Genomic DNA, 22,956 nt, shown 5'->3' with positions numbered 1-22,956 from the left:
AATAAAACATAACCTTGTGTTAATCAAATGTGCACTGTTGGCTTTGAAACAAAGCTGTTACGGTTCCAAGTATGCTTCCCAAACAGTGTTAAGGTTTAGCTGTGTCTTTGCTGTAATTTTCCACAGAAACAGTACTGCAGTTGCAAGGCAGATTGATTTTTCTTTTTCCTAAATTTCCTCTTGTGAAAATCAAAGCACATGACTGAGCAGAAAGCTTAAAAAGCTGTTCGATGTCTACGGAGTATGCTTGTTCCTGGGTAATGTATTGATAGCTTGTTAGCTACAAATTATATGGTAAGGCTGCAAACGATACAATGCGAACAGCACAATATGTTACTGTGTTAGCTCAGCACTCAAATATAACCCTTGCTCAGGTTATTTGGTATGGTTCAGAATCTGCTTCCATAAACAGAGTGAATTGCACTTGGTGCTGTTGCTATTGAATTTACAGTTACCTTGTCATGTCAAGGCAGCTTATCCAGATGCCAGGTCAGATCTCTGGCATCTTTAATTTTTTCACCACTGGGGAACTGTTATAAAAAGGAGGATGTTTGAAATCTAAGGATTAAGAAATTAAGAGAAATAAGGTAGGGGGAAAAAAAAAAAGTTTAAAAAAATGCTTAGATGAATTTCATATGATCTTATTTATCATAAATAAAATGTTTTAATTTTTGAGCCATGTGGACTCATGAAGGAAGATTAGAGACAATGGAGAAAAAAATTTATATATAAAAAGACTAACTGCTGTATCTGATTGATGGGTGTAATGATGAAAGACTGAATATAGTTATGTTATTTGTCCAGGAGAGCTTTTATCACAGTACCAGAACTGCAGTTTATACTTCTCTTCATACCAGCTGATGAGAATTTAGGTAAGAATTTAATACTATTTTTTTTAATAAAAATTATGAGAACAATCTCAAATCTCATTATCATTAATATGCACTGTGTTGGTGGGCTTTTGTGTGTGTGTGTTTTTTTTTAATATTGAGAACAGTTACCATTTTCTAAACATGCAGAAAACACAATCTTAAAGCATCCTCTAATGGACATACCTTGTAAAAGAGGCTTATGTGGTTACAGGTTCGGTCCAGCAGTCTATCCATTTCCTGCAGTCTAAATTTTCCAGAAACAGACAGGACTTCAAACAGAAGTAAAGATCTCGGAAATAAATTCCTACAAGTTTTGTGAAGATTTCTGGCTGAATAGAATCAAGAGATTGCAATCAGTGCTTGTACTTTGAGAGACAATGACTAATAGGCCACTTGGCATGTATAGGTATATATTCACATGCACATACATACATAAATTCATACATGTCAGTCAGGCATTGTGCCCATATATCAGAACCAGTCACATCAGGTACTTTCTCTTATTTAGCCAAGAGAGTACAAGATGGGGAGAGGACACTTTGGTGAGGGTTAGAAGGGGTGCTAGAGACATGGAAGGAAACTAGGATTATTTCTTTTAGAGCAGAGGTACAAAGATGGAGAATGCACATCTTGGAGAACAGCACCTGACTTGGAATTTCAGTCCTGAATTGAGACTAATAAACAAAGCATCTACTTAATGACTGATTTTTTTTTTTTAATTATTTTTTTTTTCTTGAAGCTTCCCTTGAAGTGAACTGGAACCTTTTGTGATATGCCAATTTCTGGAGATCTCGGTTCCAAGTCATGCTAAAAAACTCTGTAGTGGTGTGTCAACTACAGAAAACAGTACCTGAATAAAGGCATTTGTCAAACCTATCCTAGCAACAAATGTCAACTTTTCTTCAGTGTAATAAGTCCTGACAAAGAGATTCTCCAGTGGCATATAGTACTGGTTATAAAACTAGTATTTCTATAGGGATTTGATCCTACCAGCTTCCAATTGCTTTGAAACCTACTCATGTATGGGGTGCTGGATTAATTGGCAAATTAATCCAAGTAACAATTGTTTCACATATTTATATTACAGTCATTTCAGCTTCATTGCTTAACTTAAAAGACTTAGAGCATTATGCCATCTGTGGGTTAAGTTCAAAACTCCATTTTCCTCAGTCTTGCTGATAATGTAAAAGCTTATGTAATGAAGTTTCTCGGTTGCTCCTAACAGATTTTTGTCATTTACAGAGGCAGACATAGGAAATGCCTTCGAAAAGATGATGGCCACTCCAGGTTCTGTAGTGGATACAAACTTTACCTTGCTTGTATGCCCTAGACATTGGTATCACCCACAGCTGCATGTTCGCAAAGCAAGGTAATGCAGTTTCTCCCTTCTTCTATGAGCAGATTTGTCTGAGTTAACTTGAAGTATTTTCTTTTTTGGTTTACAGCATCAGTATCTTAGTTAAATTGATTTTCTTTGATAGCCTAATTGAGCAGTTCTATGATTATGCTGGGTCTATTCTACTTCATCGCAAGATCAATTGTATTTTTTGTAAAACTAGGTTGCTATCTAGAAAGAATACTTTTCTTGTTGTTGGTGATGCTTATTCTGTGACTCTCCTGGCTGAATTGCATCTCTGCATGTTTAAGTGAATGCACGTAGTTTGCAGGCGTCTTGGAGCATCTTCCAACTTATATTTTTAATTTTCTCTTGCTATGTCATATTCTGACCGGTTGAGCAAAATCTGAATAGGAAGAGTCTAAAAGACTTAAATAAGAGCAGAGGATCCCTAGTTCCAGTAGTCCTTCAGACACGGACAGTAATCCTCTTTCATCTTTTGTATGTTTTTTTCTGTGTAAGCACTTCATACATTCACTCTCACTGTGTTTCGGGAGAGTGGGCCTCCTCAGTGTTGCTGAGAGAGCTTAAGAAAATAATGGGGTAACACTTTTTTCCTCCCATCAGGTCATCTGTTTCCATGGATGAAGCTTGGAGCAGACTTTTTATGATATGCTCACTCAATATGCCTTTAACACAGCCTTTGTTTTGGGATTCTAGTCATCAATGTAATTAAAAAAGTTAGACTCTGAATTTTCTTTCCTATCTGCTCAGCTGCCTGTGGTGTATAGCAGGCAGAGATGCAAATTTCTCTAGCAGCCTTGCCTGTTGAAGTCTACCTGTATGTTGACTATTACCAGTCTGTGTTTCCCTGCCGTTTGACTTCTGCTGCCTATGCCAAATCCCAGCTTTCTGTGCTTGTGCCAGCGTTGTCTACAGTAAACGAAGTGCAGTTTCTGACCGAATGGAGCCTTATGTTTTTCTGTGTAGATTGCTGGACCATATATGCTGCTATAGTTGTGTAGATGGTTCCCTGTAGTGTGGTTGAAATGTAACTATTATCTATGGCATTTTGGTTCACTTGTTTTCCTCTTCACAGTGGGAAGAGTGCGTGCAGGGTAATGTTTTATGAGGTAATAATTTTATGTGATTCTGATTCATTCTGGAGTTGCTGTTGTTCATTCTAAATGTGTTGCTATGTGGTTATGTAGTAGGAATATGATTAAATTCTGGTTCTTGTAGTGGAAACTGAAGTTTAGGGACAAGCACATCCTTGGGACACACTATCATACGATACTGATGTGTGTGTGTGGGTCCGTATCGACTAGTGCTAACAGATGGTAATACCACATTAGGTGTATCTCCCTGGTAAATCCACACCTGTTTGTTTATGGGTTAATTCATGCTGACATCTCGGCCTGGATGCTGACAGAAGCCTGTCTCTCTGGGAGATGTTTTACACACATTTAATTTTACCAAATAGGCCTGGAACAAATCTGCAGATTGTGCTCTTTATCCTGTAATTGTAGTCAATGTTTGCAATATCCTGTCACTTTATTTCTGAGCATTTTAAGAAAAAGAGGCCTGACTTTGACGACTCCACACCATCCTGCAGTATCTAGATACTTCAATACGTTACAAAATTATTTGCATACTAACCTGATCTACATTTTTTTAGGCTTTTAATGAGTATTTCCTTCCAGTTGTATACCATCTATTGGCATGTGAATGAACCTTAATACTGGGAAGTCGTCAGTAGGTGAATTAATTCCTGAGGATTTAAAGTTTTTCCATATGTCTTGATTCCAACTATTATGTTTGGTTTTTATTTACTTTGAATCATAGTCTTTCTTTTGATGGCCATTGGATATTATAAATAGAAATACTTTTGACACAACTGGAAATTCCACGTAGGCCATACCGATATTCCACATAAGAGATACCAACTTGCCTGGGATTTCTGTAGTTTGTTATGAAAAATGAAAATTATTTACTTTAATTTGGGGTTTTTTAATTATTAGAAAACTAAACAGGTAACTGTTTGTTTTTTCCTCTTAAATTACACAGTATCTGGCAATATAAAGTTCATGCTTTAATATTGTCTATCAATAGATTCTCTGAGTAAGCTAAATTATGTTTGCAGTAGATGCTTTGCCTTTCCTTTCCCTCTGTAGTCACCTTTGTACTTTGCTGGCATCCATAGTAACGTTCAGCGGAGCCCTTTAGAAATTTATCTATGAAAGTTGTCCCCAGCCACCTGCCTAGCAACATGTTCTGGGTCAATGATAGGAGATTAGGGTAATCTCTGTTCCCTCTTCCCTCACTTACAGAGGCGGAGGGGGAAGAAGCTGTAAACTGATACTTTGCTTAACCATTAATTTTGAAGTTACTCTCCATCTGACCTTTATAATGTGACCTAAATCTGCAGTGTGCCAGAACACAGACCGCTAAGCTTTTACTTTTAAGCTTCTTGCTGGTATCTCATTGTTAGATCCTGTCATCCTTGGTTTTGTGCCATATATGTAAGAGCTCACAAATTTGCGGCTCTGTGGAATGCCTCTATTGTGCTCTCTCATCCTAGGAATTTTGTAGTATTTTTATATTAAAAAATCTATTGTGTTTTCTTTCTTTCTTTTTTTTACTATGGTGCTAGTGGAGGATTGCAGAAATCAAGAATAGTTCTGTTCCTACAGTTTCTAGTGTGCAGGGAGATGAATGGGGTTATGTGGAGCCCCACTGGCTATCAGGAGGTCAGTCTCTCTGTGTACCACAAGCCGGCAGAATTGCCATCTGCATCTTGATGTGTGGCCTTGTGTCATGTTGTGTTTTACAGAGCAGAACGCTGTAAGGGACTGGGAGCAATCAGCAAAACATTCAGTCTGGAGGTGGTGGGTGTATATTATCTACCCCAGTGAAAAAACAGGTTTCAATTAGGCTACAGTCTCATTTCTTTACCCCTAAATTAGTTTGTTCAAGGTTTCATAACACATTATCAGATTTGCTCTACTAATTAATTGTGTTGAAGTAGTGAAGTTCTGGTAATAGAAAACCTTAATGTGGTTTTTCCCTTGAAGATACTGCCTGTGAATAAGAGGAAGACTACTATTTTGGTTTGAGATATAAAGAATGTGAATTACTATACATTTTTACAGGGTTTCATTGTTCTTGGAACTTCATTTTAGTTGCATCGTTTGAATTAATTCTACAGGTAAGTAATTGGTGGTGTGTTATATTTTCTGTACTCTTCCCTTTTGGAAATAATTTATTACAATGAAGATTCTCACTTAGAATGAAAAAGCATGGGGCTTGGAAATTTGTCACCACTGGCAGCTGTTTTCAGTTTTGAGTGGGCAGTGATGATATTCATCCCTACTGGTGTCTCCAGTTGGCCTTCTTGAAAACTGCATGAAAAAATCTGGTGACCACCCTTCAGAAGAATAATTAAATGATTTGGAACTCCCGGTCGATGGAGTAGTACTGTGACTTGGGACATCCTAAAGGTCACAAGTTTATGCATTTATTCACCCTGCCAAAAAGGCTGTTAGTAAGGCGTATGGAAAGGATACTGACTCCATTACTGTCCCTCACTGTCCGTCCTGCCCCACCAACCCGCTGGACGGACCTCAGGGATGGAGCAGTCTTCAGGGCCTTCGCTCCGGGCGGCACGGGGCAGTCGGAGCAAGAAGAGTAAGAAGGGAGTGTTTGAACAATAAAAAAGCAGAAACAACATCAAAATAAGATGGGTCGCCTGCCCCTAGTAGAAGGGTAATCTTACTCAAAAGGTCATGGGCGTCCTGGTGTGTAGGAGCAGCAAAAACCACCTAGATACCACCCAGGTTGTCCTGCAGCCTTAGGCTATGGTCGGTCAGTACTTGGAAACTCAGGCCATGTTTGGTAAAACTAGAAGTAATTTTTTTTGGCCCGCTTGTGTTAACTTTAAGGCTTCTTCCAAATCCAGAAACATGTGAAGAGTGGAAATGAGAATCAGTTTATTTCTGGTTTTTTTCTGAATTGCTGCATATGCAGAATGAAGATTTCCAAATTATAGGTACGAGCAGGTACAAAATGGAGCGATAGGAGCCTGAAGCTAAATATGAGTTTTCCTGAAACTGGGGGAAGTGTTAATAATCATTCCTCGTTAAAAAAACTCCACGTGTTTTCCTAAAACTGAGGGAAATGTTAATAGTCATCCTTGATAATTATCTTCAGAAATGTGTTTCTACACTATGTAACGCTTTTAAAGAGAAGAGAACCATTTAAAAGTATTTTTCTCTCGAGGCCGTATTTGAGGGAACTGGAGAAGAGGGTATCGCTGCCGGCATGCAGTAACGGCCACATAAACCCGAAGGACTGGTCAGGCATACGGCGGCGCCGGGCCCTGGGCCGCTGAGGCGGAGGACGGCGCCCGTCTTGCGGGCCCCAGGCTCGTCACCTGGCCGCCGGAGGGCGGGAACGCCTCGGCGGGGCGGAAGCCCCGCCCGGCAACCGATTCGAGCCCGGCGCGCGAGGCGGCGGCCTGTCAGCCCGCGGCCGCTAGAGGTCAGGAGAAGCCCGCCGGCGGGGCGCGAGGGGGCTGGTGCCCGGGAAAGCAGCGGCAGCGCTTCCCGCCTTTAAACTGCCGGTCGCAGCTATTCGTGAGGAGAGAGAGAGTCTCGGAAGGCTCGTAAAACAGGCCAGCCTCGGAGCGTTGCAAACGCTGTAACCGAGGTGACGCGTGTTCCGAAGGGGAGGGTGCAGGTGATGGGGTTGTGCTGAGGAGCGGCTGAGGGAGCTCCTCGGGGAGGTTTAGCCTGGAGAAGAGGAGGCTGAGGGGGGACCTTGTCACTCTCCACAACTGCCTGAAAGGAGGTTGTAGCGAGGTGGGCGTCGATCTCTTCTCCCATGTAACAAGAGGCAACGGCCTCAAGTTGCGCCAGGGAAGGTTTAGATTGGATATTGTGAAAAATTTCTTCACCGGAAGGGTTGTCAAGCGTTGGAACAGGCTGCCCAGGGAAGTGATGGAGTCCCCATCTTTGGATGTATTTAAGAGATGTGTAGACGAGGCGCTTAAGGACGTGATTTAGTGGTGGCTTGGTAGTGTTATGTTTACGGTTGGACTCGATGATCTTAAGCGTCTTTTCCAAGTCAAATGATTCTGTAGTTCAGTGACTCTCCCAAGGCAGTTGTCCACCACAGGTTAGTCTCCTGAGCGCTCGGTAACTTGAGGGATCCAACCTGTTGTTTCAAAGGAGCCCATTGCGGTGGTCTCTCTTTCAGTCAGCATAAATGTATTCCTATGTTTGATGAAGTGCATTGTTTACTCTTCTTGATTTAATTCCTTTATCCTGTGGGGCTCGTCGTTCTCCTTGTGTGTCTGTGCCTGTGGTAACAGATAACCCAAAGGACATTCAGTAGCAGTCTACTTGATGGTCCTGAGGTGAAAGGGTTTTCTTAACTCCACAGTCTGGTAGTAAAAGTCATTCCTTTGAGAGGGCCCACCACAGCCCCACTCTTCTCACTACTCTTTTAGTTGCAGAATTGTTGGTTGGACCACTTAATCCTTGCATTTTTCAGACAGATAAGAAGATGAAACCACTCATTTATTGAAAGCAGTTCTGTGTTGGAGCTGGTTTGCCATTGGCCATTATGGCGTGGTCGCAGCTCATATGATTAATTAATTCCTTCACTGCATTTGTAAAAGCACTGAAACTTCTTTTTAAGACATACATTGATCCTGGTTAAGAAGTAACATTTTTTTTGAAGTGGTTTAATGGTAAAGAGTCTCTGTTGCCTTTTTAAATAAAAATTGTGCAGTATGGGACCTGTATGAGTCTAACACTGAAACTTGACTGATTGGAAAGCAGCCAAGCTTTCTCACTGGCAGCATGGAGAACAGACTGGAGTAGTAGAGGCAGTTGAAGTCTTGATGCGGCAGGTTCCCACCTATGCAGAAAGCCTTTCATGAGGCAGAGGGATAGAATAATTGTACTTTGGCCTTTGTATCTTTTTCAATGGCGGAGCATTAACTTGACCTTACAAAGGCATAATGGCTCGATTTCTGCCAGGTGACTCCCACGCTGTGGTCTCTAATAACAGTAATCTAGCCAATACTCAGCACTGTTTCTCCCATACAGGAAGGCACTATGTTCCTTTTTTTTTTTTAAAGAACTGATTTTCTAAATTGCACTGGTGTTGCTTTTTGAGATCTCTGCCAACTCTAACCAACTGATCATTGGGCTCACTGAATATAATTATTTTAAACAAGGCCTATAGCCCAGGTCCACCTGGCTTGAGATGCCTTAGGCAAGATAATTTTGAACTGGGCTGCCTTGGTATTTTTTTAGGGAAAGATAAGCATCTCTATTGGGCAATCCAGATCTTAGGTGGGTTGTGCTGGCTTTTGGAAGTGGTTCTGTCTCTCCTCTGGTACTGAGGCTCCCAGTTTAGTGTGCGCTGGGGATATGTCCTAGGTGAAATTATTTATTTGTGGGTAGAGGCTTTGGATCAGGTATTTGTAATATTTGTCCATATGCTAATGGAGTAGAACAGAAGTATGAGGACCTATTAATGGCAGAGCTTTTTTTGTAGGTTGGAAGATTATGATGATCTCATGCTAATTTGGACACGTCAGAGTGAGACTCTGAAAGAAACCTATAGTGACTATGTCCTTGCTGATCTCATAGAATGTCAAGATGAAGAAAATAAGGCTGCTGTTTGTGAGGTCAGTCTGCCATGAGCTCTGGGTTTGTCTAATTATAATCATAACTTTAGTGATGTCATGTGTGAGTGACAGCTCACACTGCAGCTTAGTGAATAAAAAGAACAAGCTCACTTTTGGAAGGTAGAATTCATGATCTGCACACACGCAGTGCCCTCCACCATGTATTTTGTGTCTTTTGCTTTCTTCAGGAGTAATATCTCCTGTTAAGTAAATGAAGCAGCAATTCCCAGTAACTGTGTAGGCTCTTTTCATGGAACAGACCATCCTGAAGAAACCATGTTGCCATTTTAGACATTTGCATTATAGATGATCAGTTTTTATTCCCAGTGAAAACGAATACTGTATGTGAAAACTACTAGCCAATAACACTTTCACAGTTAAAAATGCTGTGGATTTTTTCCATCTCCTGGCTCAGGCAGTCAGATTTTTGCTGAATTGAAGACAGAAACCCAGGAATTATTTTAAAGAAGAAAGAGCTGGTAATAGTTATCCTGCTGAAAATTCCTGTTAGGATTTTCATGTGTTAGTAATTGTGCCTGGTATTGTAAGCTGATAGGCAACATAACCTGCTTAATTCCTGAAGTCTGCCTTTTATAGCAAATGATTTTATAAAACCTTAACCATGTAATCACGACCATTGGAAGCCAAATGGGAAACAATAAACCATTAGTGTAATAGCACATTAGAAACGGCTATCTTTATAAATAATACATTTCAGTTGTACATTTATAGCTCAATATGATACCAGCAAAAGGTGTTTCAGGCCCTCATAGTTTATACTTGCCGCTGCTGCTGCAGATTGGAAAGACACCTCCATGAAACCCAAGATAGATGCCAATTTTCCCTGCAGAGAATGAAGCTGGCAACCTCTTTTTGCACATATGGTAGATGGATTGGTTAATCAGCCTCTGCTGAGCCTTGGGCCTAAAATTACATAGCAGCCAGACAACTGCAGCGACCCAGCTTTTGTTCGGTTACGCAAACAAGGCAAACAAACAATCACTTGTTGTTTGAGGGGGGGAAAAAAATTAAACTTTTATTTTATTTTTATTGGAGTGCTGATGGCCTGATAAAACAGCTATACAAGTCCAGCTGTTGAGTTTTCATTATGTTTATAAAGGAGGCTTTCATTAAATGTATTAAGGGGGGGAAAAAATTTTTGATTGTGTGTGTTTCACCGGGAAGTTACATATAGTACTAAAAATTGAAGACCTTCCTTCTTCTAGACTTGTTTTAGCTTAAAGCCAAAAAACCTCTAGTATGCCAATTCTTATTTTTCGGAGTGTATTCTTTCTGAAGACAGCAACTTTCTGGAAACTTTCAGTAATAGTCAAACATACAGAGTAACGTGCCATTTTAGCATTGCAGGGATCTTGTCATTCTATGCCTGCGAAGGTGTGTGTTTTGTTGGTTGTTTTTTTTTTTTTTTGTTAAGACTAGTTCTTAGATTTTTTCCAGAACTTTAAAATATTTAGCACTTCAATTGCTGCAAATAATACATACCATATACTGTATTAGATACTGTTTATATACTATATAATTGCTTTCTTGAATTAATAATTTTCTATGGAAAATAAAATACACTTTTCAGTTTGAGCACAATTTTATTTACAAAGCAATGTCTAGTAATTAGTCAACTGTTATGGCTGGCTAAATCCAGACTTTACTTTAGCTGCACTTTAAGGTAAAGAAAAATTGTACCTTTTTGGAGGTAGGTAGTTAAAAGGTATATGGTTTTTATTTACTGTAACAAATGTTTTATTGAAACAATAGGTCATTATTTGGTCCGTATGTATAAACGTAATAGCTAACAAAAGAATTATAACATCTAATATAGAGGTCCTAATACACATATTACAAGGAAAAAAAAAAAGAAGGTTCTAACTTTTGCTGAAATAGTTCCTTTATATTATATTTATAACAATGTATTTATTACAATATTATGCTCAGCCAGAGATAGAACACTAACTTTAATGTTTCAAACTTTTTTTTTGTTCCATTTTTTTGTCCTGACCTAAAATCACATGCTCAACTTTTACATATGTGTGACATTGCTTTTATATTTCAGGATGGTGACACTGCAGTAGGATTCATGAGCTTGTGTTCTCAAGTAAATGTTTCCTTGTTTCAAGAGTGTTTTGACTTAGGTCCTTTCCATGGACTATGTAAACCACATCCTGAAGATATTCTCAAAATGCCACAGAAGCCAAGTGTTCAAGAAGGTATCTATATTTTAAAATGCTAGATAGAGCCAAGGTGCTTTTTTTTTTCCTAGCTTATGAGTAGGTTTTGCAAAAGGTCAGAAGAAGATATAGGTTTACTAGCAAGATAACATAAATTAATGTATCTATTTTGGAGATGGTTGCCTGGTGGTTTTGAATTCAGGAGAGAATTTTGATAGCCCTGGTCTCTGACTCAGAAGTGATTGTTGCTTGTGAGGAGCTGGTCTATACCAGGTATGGGATAAACCTAGGTTTGAAGTTTTGGAAAGCTAAAGCATCAGGTATATTTTCTATCAGGTAACTACAGTTGTACTATTAATTGAAGACTTAATTTTGAAATCTGGTTCTAATGTCTGTCAGTAGGTAAGCAGCTGATTGACTGTGGCTATTAAGTTGTCCCATTGACGTGTGTTGTCTTATTTCCTTGTGGTCCCACTTCTGCTCTCTTTCCTTATTTTTTTTGTGGTCTTCTAGGTTACAAGACTTTGGGAGATCAGGGACTGTCTCTTTATTTTTATATTGGGCATGATACAACAACACATCTACAAGCCACCTTACTGCAAATGGTAAAAAACAGTAACATGAATATGTCACCTGTTTGTAGAAGATAACTGTAAATCATTGACATGACACTTGTCATCTTTATTTTTCAGTGTCAAAGGGCTTTTTGTGCAGAAGGGCAACCTTTTGCTATCCACTAACTATCAGTAGTGGAATTTTAAAAAACACTATTAGGTTGTTATGTATCTGCTTGTCTGAACACAAAACAGCAGGTGAAAAAGTCAACTAGGGAGCTACAGAGCAGTTACCAGCTGGTATCTTGGAGCTGACAGTCATGGAACAGAAAAGGGAAAGAAAAAAAAAAAAAAATCTTAGGGCTGCTCCTGTGGACTTCCCCTCCCCTGCAAAGAAGCCTCTTGCAAATAAGAGATGAAGGAAGCCAGCTATCTCCTCCTGTATCATTCTATGCTCCTGGAGCTTCAGAAGTATTATTTTAAAATAGGTGACAGACGTATGTAGAAACATAAATGAGACTGAGGGGGGAAGATCACTCATGATAGTCTCTTCTGAGAACTAGTTGGAACACAGTCTTGGGCCGTCTGCTCTAAGTGACCTTGCATGGGCAGAGGGCTTGGACAAGATGACTTCCAGTGGTCCCTTACAACCTTAACCATTCTGTGACTGTTACCCGGTTCTGGTAAAACTGTTAGACACTTTCACGGCTTTCCTTGTCCAGGGATTGCAAGCTGTAGGCCCATATTTTGTGGCAAATTCTGTGCCGCTGAGCCTTTTAATGAGTAGGTGGTTACAGGTTTTAACAATACAGCTGTTACACATTTTTTTAACACGTTGGAAATCTATGAGACTTATTCTAAATGTGAGAACTTAGCATAAACAACTGTTCTATTCAGGTTCTTGTATGACTCTTGTTGATCTAACATCTGAGTGCTTTTCAGAAATTTATAAATCAACGCGGTTAGCAGTCCCACATGTTAATCTCTTTTTTCCTCTCCATTTAAAAACTATGTTAGTTTTGATAGTTGATACAAGTTTGCAATCGCATGCGTTTCCTTCAGGTAAGATTTTTAAAAGTAGTAGTATCGCTTTATTTGGAATGACAAGGGCAGCCTGGGGAAAGAGAATTATTTGTAGGCATTTTCATATAGCTTGAGCACAAATCACTGATGGTCTCGGATACCTGGGAAGGAACTTGAGTGTCATAAGCTACAAGCCTGACTCTGATACTATTCCTAGAGAGAATGAGCCACTAGAAATTTAATAGTAAAATCAGGGTTAGGTCATGGTTATACACTGCTCAGGAATAATACTGTTATCACTGAATAATAATTAAAATTATTGTTGTAGCTTTGCACATTTTAAAATGTAAACAAACAATTACAACACTTTAAGAAGTGTTGATTGTCCTGAAACATTAAAAGTTGTTGTTTATACCTGCCCAGTATGGCCAAAAAGAGAGATGGAACTAAAGGTTGTAGTAGTTGAATTTCAGAGAAAGAAAAAAGAAAGGGGGGGGGGAGTATACTATTCTTACTGATTATTAATATTAATAATTAATCAAGCATCAATAAAATTTTAATAATAAAATTATTAATTATTCTAACTTTTAATACCAGATCAATAAGGCATTAAGTTGTCACAAATTACAGAAGTTGTTACGGTATATTGAACATATATGCTTTATAGTATAGATATTTGATAATCAGCATTTCTTTTTACGGATTGTTACATATTTGACTTATGGACTTTTTGTTTATAGCCATATTACACCTTACATCAATAGAGGATGTGGATGTTCTTTTGATGAATTCAAGGGCTGAGAATTTAGAGTGCAAGCTGCATTCCTTTGTCAAGTAATTTTATGTTCCCACATTAAAAAAAAAAAAGGCATATTTTTTCAAGCTCTTTAGCTTGTAAGTAGGGACCACAGGTTGATATTATTTTTCCTTTTGAAATGTAATACTGAATAATAATGAAAGAGTATACAAAAATCTGTCTTTAACACAATATTGATATGCCACTTACGTTTCAGAGTAATTACAGTAATTTGGTTGTTACTCTATATGGTGTCACGAATTAGTCGCCAGAAAACATTATGATGCAGTGGGAATGATTCAAGGGCTTTTCATCAGGCTTCATGGTGAACTGGCTTCTTGATCCTGCAGACTGTTACCTCTGCTAACAACCCAGCAATCACTGAATTATTTTAATTTTCTGTTTGTTCCTGTGTCTGTCTTCATTTAGTGCAACAGTATTTATGTTCTTCCCAGTCACTTGTGTACAGCATGTATGTAAACAGTGATGCAGCTACATTTGACAGTAGTGGATGGTGGAGCCATTAAGGGATTTCATTTTAGTATAAAGTCAGAAACAACGTATCAATATTTACATGACAACAAGAGACTTGTATTAATTAACTTCTGACACCTGCAAGGCTGTTTATAATGAGATATGTAGCTGGGTTAATCAAGACGACATTTGATCATTTCTGTGAAGTCTCACATCTGCGATACCCCTGGAGAAACCATGATTTCTAACCCCTGTGTTTCTTCTTGCCCTGCATATTGCATCTGCATTCTTTTCTACTAACACAGAAACAGGTTTTCAGATAACAGAATTTCAAAAATACTTTCAGCTAAATTATTTTAAACCTTTGAGGTTGTTTTTTTTTTAAAAAAAAAAACCACCTCATTACTCTATGAAGAATGCTTATCAGTAAATGTAGGTTAGATGGAATTCCCAAGGTAAAGTTCAGAGAAAGGAGTGAAGGATTCTGTTGTGCTGGGTTTTCTGAAGTTTTTATTCTTCCTCCTGCAGCTGAGAAACTGGACTTCCTTGTGTTACTAGAGCTTTCAATTGCAAGGGTTGTCCTGGCCTGATGTGTTTTCTGCAGCAGTGATACCTACATTTCAAGAGTTTATTAGTTAAAACTTATTTTCAGGCTTTATTTTTAAATATAAAAACAAACTGTGAACATATCTGTAAAATTAGGGAGGTGACGATTTAAGGAATGGCAGAACTATTGATATGTTCAGGCGCTAAAAAGACAGCAGCTTGACACTTTGCTTTAGTGATTTTGGTGGTTATTTGGAGTGGAGCTCTTTTATTCTTTTTTACACTGCTGATGTCTAAAAGCTTACCAAAGCCTGTGGTCCCTACTATTGTGAGCATTCCTTGTGTAATAGAGGTAGTCTGGCACACTCTAGTTATTGCTGTGATTCTGAAGGTTAAGCTTGCATTTTTAAGCCTGATGCATTTATTCTTCTTCATTACTCAGATGATGATAAAAGCAAGCAAACAAGTGAAGAAACAGAGTCTGTTTCATCTCGAAACTTTGAGCATATTCATGATGAGGATGCAGCTGTGCAGGTAATACTGCTGTACACAGCAATGCTGATAACTTTCAAAGCTAATATGAAGCAAAGGCGGAGGCTACTAGGACAAGCAACGCTTATTATTTCCACTCCTGCGCTGTCCTCTGCATGGGCCCACACTTACATTTGCTGTTGTGCATAGATCGGAAGCTGCTCTAGCTAGGATCTGGTAGGAGGTGGTTATAGTTGATTCATTGGACAAGATTCCCATCCAGTTCCACATGAACATCCAGACAGCACGGGGGTGGGAATAAAGTGGCACTGAGTGGAGAAAAAGGATGGGGGTCTGTTTGTGCAGGTCTGCTGCGGAGTGAAGGCATGTGGAAGCACAGCTTTGAGTGGGCTCCTCGACAGATGTGGAGAGAGCATTACTGTAACAGACAGGGCAAGAGTCCTCTTACTCTGAAGATCTGCGAGTCCTGAAGTTTTGACTTGACTGCGTTATGGAGCTAAAAATCTACTGATGGAAAGCTACCAAAGCTGAAAAGCAGCAATGCAGCTTCAGTTTTCCCCTGTAATTTATAGCAGCTAAAGGACGCATGTTCTATCTGTGCCTCTTCTGTTGACTGAAGATCAACTTGATAACAAGACCATTACTATGAAATGTATTGGTGCAGCATAAATCAGCAGAGAATTTATCCTGAGAAACTTTAAATGGTTGCATCTGTCTTTTAGTCTCTCTTTCTGTATCAAAGCTACTCTGATTTTCTTCCCATTATTGTTCCTTTCCATTTCCACAATATTCTCTGCATTGACCCCATTTTCTTTAACATAACATGTTTTCAGCTTTCACTATTTTCAATACGCATCTGGAAGCAAATATTCTTATACAGAAATATTTCTGAGAGACAAATATTGTATTGCCTTACAAAGGGACTCTAATGGTAGCTATTAGTTTGTGAATATATTGAATATATTCAGCAAGAATGTATGTATTTTTAAAAGCCATTTTTATCTAGTGTTTCAGAAACAGATAGATATCACATTAAAAATACCTCCTTGAACTTCTGTGTTTATCAAAGTGTGACAAGTAAAAAGTACATCCCTGTGTGTCTGCCTGGAATGCTGTAAGATAGGAATGATGCAAGATCTTTTAATTAAAAAATGAAAATACTTCCTGAAATGTTGTAAGTGATCACTTGTCTATTATTATTGCAGAAGGATGGAGCTGTTACCATTTCGTGTGCTGAACAGCCATTAGGTGATGTCAAAGATTTCAAAGCCTCAGCAACACTTCTCCTTGAGACTGAAGAAAAAGGTGCTTTTCATCCAGTGTACAGAGGAGCTTCAAATGCTTTCCGTATCCGTCTGTTTTGTATTGATGAGGAGCATGAAACTAGGTAAGTATGGATGAATAGTTACTGGTTTCCCAATCTTGACAATTTTCAATGTTACATTTTTAGGACAAATCTGAAAGCGATAGCATCTTCTGCACTTTGGTTGGATTTTTTTCTGACCTTTTCCATTTCTTTTACCTTCACTAATAACGTACTGAAATTTTCAACCTCCAGCTGCAGCTTCCCATTTCTGGTAGGACTGTGGGGACAAAAGGTTAAAAATTTATTTTTGTTGGGAAAATGCAAGTTGCAATTGTGGAAGAAGGCCACTTCTTCTTCTGAAGAAACATTAATTCCAAAACTGGCTAACTGCAAAAAGAGCTAGATGTTACAGTAATGATCATCCCATTTCATGGGGCAATAAAACTGTTTTTAATGCTGCAGTTAAATGTTCTCATTTCTAAACACTCTGTCTCCCATCAGAGAGAACTGATTCCACTACAGTAGGGGCAAGACAAAGACTTTTTATCTTAAAATGGTTGCTGCTGCTGACCTTGGACTCTTGGATCCTGGTGGAGTAGAATAGGTCTATAAATGTGGCTTAGACATTTTTTTTTCCCAAAAATTTCTCTGCAACCTTGAAGAGCGAACTTATACTCAACCACATCAGCAAAAGCTTGTCCAGGAACATTGTCCCTTTCTGATTATAAATAAGCTCTGCTCTTGTGTATAGATCCTAGAAAGAAAGAAAGATTAAAGCATATAGATACTTAGAAAAAGCAGACAGAAAGAGGCTGAGAACACCCAAGGTCTTCCACACTTCTAAATACCTGTGATTTCTAGAGACACAAGGTATCAGTAGCAAGGACTTTGTAGATGATGAGTTTGACAACTGTAGTACCATTTTAAAAAACATCTTTCTACCTGTAGTAGTCATTGGTGACTGACAACTTCTGAACTTACCTGACTTAAAGGAAATTTAGGAATAAACTTCATTAAGAAGAAAAATCAGATCTCCTTGAAAACTAATTCCATGTATTAAGCTGTTTGTTGATTAAGGAGGGGGCCTACCCAAAGGGATTAACACTGAATCTGCTACAAATGCAAATATCCTAAGTTACCAAAGCAAACACATAGCCTTCTTGGTACATATTTACTGAGTAATATAGCTCAAATTCGTTAGAAAAGGAGAGAGAAGTGCTATGCTCAAAGTCTGTGGTGTACTTGGAAACACCAATCGATATACGTGCAATAGAACAATCACACTGCAGAGAGTCCATTTTGGAATAATTAATTTATGGACGATCTAGTCTAAAATAAAATTCAAGCAAGATAATTATTCCAGAATAAAATAACTTTATGTTAAGAGAATACTGAGATGAGGGATTTCCTTTGGAATCACTCCATTATACTGAAATAGCTATTCAAAGCAGTGATCTATACCTGTGTTGGGAAATAATCTCTCTGTAGACTAGTTGAGTTCTCAGCTCGTAGTATCCTGCTTAGGAGAAGGATCTGTCACTTTTTTGCCCCCTTGTGACATTTTGTCCTTCATTTGCACCGCTGCTGTTTCTGTTTGAGACACTTTCACAGTGTTTATCATTTGCTGCGGTCCCATTTTTTTTTTTTTTTTCCCCTGGAGACATCTCTGGAACAGTTTGGATTCCAAGATGGGTATCTGTGAAGAAGACAGCATTCCTTTCTGAAGACTTCTCCTAAGATTAATTCATGCAATATCCTCTCCTCAGAGCTGAGGAATCTGTAGATCTTGGTGTGTTCAAATATTTTCCTTGTATGCTTCCCTAGCTTGGATTTGCTTGATCCACCTGCTTGTAAAAGAAACATTAGAAAAGTGAATATGTTGAAAGGATGGCATGAGGCAATCCTGACTGTATCTCAGATTCTTGTCCTGAAGGAGTTGCTGCTAACCTTGCACAGCGTGGATCCAGAAATAGTAGTTTGGTTGAAGCGTAGGTATGATTGCATCTTAGCCCTCGAGGGAATTTTACCACTGAGGAATTTGTGTTAGCCAGTAAAGTTGCTAAATGTTTCCTTCTCTTAAATCTAGAGCTGTTATGTAGCTTGTTAGTGCGTTGAAAGTGAAATGCAAAGGAACTAAATTTCTAGTCTATCTGCAGATATTTGATGCCTTTTTAAGACCCTTGAAAAATCTCCTGGTTACATTCTTGTGTTCCTTGCTGCCAAGAAGGTGCTGGATACCAGAGAATAGAAAAATACACTGCAATGGCATTTTCCTTTCCCCCCATTTAGCTATTCAATTAACTAGTCATAATTATGTATTATATAGGTGAATATATAATACCCCGATCCAGATCTGTACTTACAGGTCTTTTTTAAAGTTTTCATTCAATCACAAATATTTTAATTAGAAATTATTTCTTTTTTTATTCAGTAATACTATTGGTGAAGTAACTAAAGGGCACTTAGTTACAGGTCTGGAGGGAGGAAGGGTTTTGTCAGTATTTTTAGGTAATATGTATCTGTATTGAATTTCTTCAAAAGACACATTTTGTGTGGTAGAAAAATACTTTATAAAGCTTCAGCATAACTAATGGGTTTAGAGCTCTTCGATATCACGTTTATTCTTGATAGTAGTAATGCTTTAAGCACTAGAAGTCAACAACTGATGTGCAGCATGCAACATCTGCAGTTGATTTATGCTGAAGTAGCAGGACTGTCTGTGTAGTGCTGTGAGTAAATGTTCCTTGCACTTATGGGGATGTAAATATTGAAATGTATAGGATCTGTCTGATATGTGCTTTATTTAACAATGTTTACTCTTGGTTGCAGATCGCTGGATTTTTTGCATTACGTTTTCAAGCTTTTTCCAGTATGTATAATTACAGTTTTACAGTTTGTGCACATGTGTACATGTGATGGGATGGTAGTGCTGTTGTTGGCCAGAGTATTTAGATGTGATGCCCGAGTAGATCAGTGGCTCACAGGAGTATGCTAGGGCTAGTTACCCTGGGCTGAGTTACCTTGAGGAGTTTGACTCTTCTCCTTGTCTGCTTTTGGACTTACATAAGTCCTTTGTTTATGTTCCATAGGGACTTTTCTGAGATGCAGATTTAGAAAGCAAATGTTTCAAACTTCTTTAAAATCATATATAGAACCATACTGTACCTAAATTTAAAAATAAAATCAGGGAAAATACATTAAAGGAGGTGGAGTTAAAGCCTAGAAAACAGCAGTATTAAGGAAACCTGTAGTATTTACCTATAGCCTAAACAGTGGTGCTGAAGGCTTATGTTTAGGGCAAAGCTAATGTGCAACAAATAAGGATGTGAATTTTCAGTGTAGTAGTTATTTCACACTAATGCCCTGTGTGATCAATCTTTATCTGAGATATCAAAGTCCACTTTCTGAGACAGTTAGCACACTGTGGTGTGCATTATAAATTCATGCTACAAATTACTGCATGGTAGCATCCCTTAGAGACAGGTCCTGGTGACCAGAGACGTAGACTTGGCCCTAAATATCAGCATGTTCAAAAATGCTGCTTACTGCCAAAGAAGGTTCTAAGAGAAAGTGAACACAGAAAACATTTAAAATCTCCTAAGTAATTTATCCAAGCCAACAATGCAGCTGTCACTCCTTGAAACAAAATGTCATGATGGAATCACCAGGTGCAGTAAGAAAAATTAAATCACATAGTATGCTTAAAGAGAAGAAAAGGAGTGTGATTTAAGTAATATCTTTCTACTGAAAAAATGCCATAAAATAATCAGCCAGAGCAAAGCAATTAAACGTCTTCCAGATCTCTGCTACTTGGGAGTCTCTCAGCATGTATCATGCTGTATGAAGCGTCTTTCTGAATTGTCAGAGTTCTTCAACATCCCTGTGTGCAGTAGGATTATCTTAAAATGTGTATTCAATAAAAAGCAATAGAGAGACTGGTGGAAGGGAGTGCTTGAACAGCTTGAATGGATAACGTTATTTGTGGCATGCAGTTTCATCTCTGGAGGATGCTGTCTTTCATCTGAGAGCATTCAGTGGAGATTCCTGCATTCCTTTGCACCTCTGCAGCCTTTATGGCGCAGGTCTCTGAACAATTACACTGGCTGCCAAATGACTGTCTTTGTACGCATATGCACCCTGCAGCGCATGCATGCCAGCAGTGCCAAATTCGGGACATGCTGGACATCACTGTACGTATACAAACTTGCATTCATCGACTCTACTGTGCATGCAATGCAAAGTCAATCTGTGTACACACACTGGCTGTTTGTTCAGGGTTTTAGGACATGCTGCTCTAGTTGATGGTCTCACTTGGACTCAAACGTGCAAAAGGTCCCAGACAGACATACATTGTCCTGAAATTTCACTGCAGAAGAATAGTAAGGTAGAAAAAAGGACCTTTTAAGGGAAAATACTAGCACTAAAGTAAACGTGTGGGTATAGAGATTATGTTCCTGCTAGGCAATTGGGTTAGATGATCATTGTAGGTCACTTCCAACTGAAATACTCTGTTTTACTGAGGAAGAAGAGAGGGGAGTGGGAAGAAGGGACTGTTGGGGAATGTCAGGATATTAACTAATAAACCTTTACTATGGGAGCTAAAAAAACCTGTTTCTGTGAGCCAACTTAATACTGAGCTCATCAGTTCCTTTGTGCTGCCCAGGCATAAAGCCATCTGGGTAGGGCAGTGCTTGGAGTGTATGTACATTGTAAGCACTGCATTCAGTTTGTTTTCCTTCTATCCTCTTGAGTTGGAAGCTTTTGTGTAAAGCTTACATTGAGATTGCTAGGAGCCTTTATTGTCTGCAAATCTTTTTCAGGACAAGGACTTCTGTGTCATCCTCGTGCCACATCACGTACCAGAGTTCCACCTGATCCAGAGCTTTGTTCGGGTTGTCCCTTTCTGTACTTCCAAACTTGGTCATGAGCTTTATGTGTTCCACCGTGCGGGATTGCTCAAGTGAGTCATGTGCCTTGTGACGACAGATTAGGTCCTCTGAACTACTTTTATGGAATATACTTGCGTTATCCAACCTTGCACCAGATGGGTATTCCTTTGCTATCTCAGACCAAGCTGCTGTTCTGCATGGTATGGCACACATCTTGCAAAAATGGTAGCTTGAGTCCCCAAAATGGTAGAGTTGAATAGCACAGGACTGTGCCTGGAGCAATTAGGAGCAGAGCTTAATAACTTAGTGTTTAGTAGCGTCATTGCAGCTGTCTTGCCTCCTGTTCTGGAGTGAATCCTAAGCCTATTCAGACATACCTCCACACAGCACTATACTAGGAAATGTAGAAGTAGTCTTATATTTTCAATGAAATAAAGTAGTTAGTGACATGATTTTTAATGAAACAAAAAATGATACAATTAAAAATGTAAAAGCAAGCAGTCTTCTGACTGCTGACATTTATATGTAGTTTCCTTTAAGTAAGTCCAAAGTGCAATGAGATGACACATTTAAAATCTGTACATAGGGTACTAAGGTAATGAACACTGATGTGGACAAATAGCTTCTTCAAGTTACCTTGTTGCAGACCAAGGCCAACAGAGAAATATTGTGTAGCTTTTGGCACTTTGGGCTTGGGTCAGGTTGTGTAACATTGATACTTGAAAGCCTGGTGGAGATTTAATTCTTGGAAACCTGGTATAACTCTCAAGAGAAATGCAGTAATGCATTTCTGGAACATGCAGCACACAGCAGTAGCTTCATTGTTGAGTATTTTACATAATTTGTCTCATTTTTTGTGTTGAATCATTTATTTCATACCTTTCAATTTCTGTGGTACTCTGAACACTTCAGTAGTCTGAAATACTGGTGAACTGGGACACAAACCTCTCTTGCTATGACTTCTGTTATGTGGCATGAGTGTTCCAATGCTTGCTTTGTATAACAAGCATATACTGGCCCAAACACCAAGCTTAAATTGTGGCACAGTTAGAGATTTTTCTCTTTTTTTTTTTTTTTTCCTCCCCTTAATGTAGCTAAATACTGCATGGTTTCAGAGAAATATTTCTGTTTTAATTGCGTACTTAATCACCTTTGGTGGTATACAAATAGCTCATGCAGGAACTGGCCAGCTTCTCTTGGACCTGTGCAGAAGCTTTTTACCATGGGATGAAATTGGGCTTCTGTGTACTATGTAAGAATCCAGCTGGCTGAAGAGAAGGCCACTGGAGTAATTCCTGTTAATCTCAGTCACAGCTGTTCAGTAATCCACCAGTAGGATTGGTAGTCATACGTCCTCTTGCAATTTTGGTCAAAATTAAACTTGTTATCAAGGTTTTTAAAAAAACCCTTATAATTCTGATTAAATTGTGCATATTCCAAATGACACCAGCCCTCCCATGAAAACAGACTGGGATCATTAGTAGCATTTTCCAAACCCTCCTGCAGCTGTGCAGGAAAGTAAGGAAAAATAGCCTTCCATTGAGGTTCAGGATCAGAAAAGCTGTGGAAGAAGCCAGATGAAGCTTTGGCAAAGTTTCTGAATAACAAAAAACTCAGTGCACAACAGCAGGTACTCTCTTAGATAAAACCAAAATATGGAAAAGTGAAAGATCAATGTATTGTACTTGTACCAAGGGCTTTTGAAAAGCATGTAAGTGAAAAGAAAGTCAAAGAAAATGGATTAAAAGAAAAACAGGGATAAGAAGATGGGAATATGGAGACATG

The 22,956-nt window shown here is 38.8% G+C and overlaps 1 protein-coding gene across 1 annotated transcript in view; it reads left to right on the top strand.

Annotated features, from left to right (window-relative positions):
* Positions 1-22,956, top strand: part of CFAP61 (cilia and flagella associated protein 61) — a gene marked incomplete at its 5' end in the record, with an annotated part of 105,162 nt that overhangs the window by 4,300 nt on the left and 77,906 nt on the right. The window contains 8 exons of the mRNA XM_081998644.1: positions 805-872; positions 2,115-2,241; positions 8,776-8,908; positions 10,977-11,130; positions 14,927-15,018; positions 16,182-16,363; positions 19,112-19,151; positions 21,103-21,242. Coding sequence (XP_081854770.1) covers positions 805-872; positions 2,115-2,241; positions 8,776-8,908; positions 10,977-11,130; positions 14,927-15,018; positions 16,182-16,363; positions 19,112-19,151; positions 21,103-21,242 — 936 coding nt within the window. The remainder of the gene's footprint in view (positions 1-804; positions 873-2,114; positions 2,242-8,775; positions 8,909-10,976; positions 11,131-14,926; positions 15,019-16,181; positions 16,364-19,111; positions 19,152-21,102; positions 21,243-22,956) is intronic.

This window comes from Phaethon aethereus, assembly GCF_964289735.1.
Source record: "Phaethon aethereus genome assembly, chromosome: 3".
NCBI classification, from domain to species: Eukaryota; Metazoa; Chordata; class Aves; order Phaethontiformes; family Phaethontidae; genus Phaethon; species Phaethon aethereus.
This window is presented reverse-complemented; position numbering and strand designations above follow the sequence as displayed.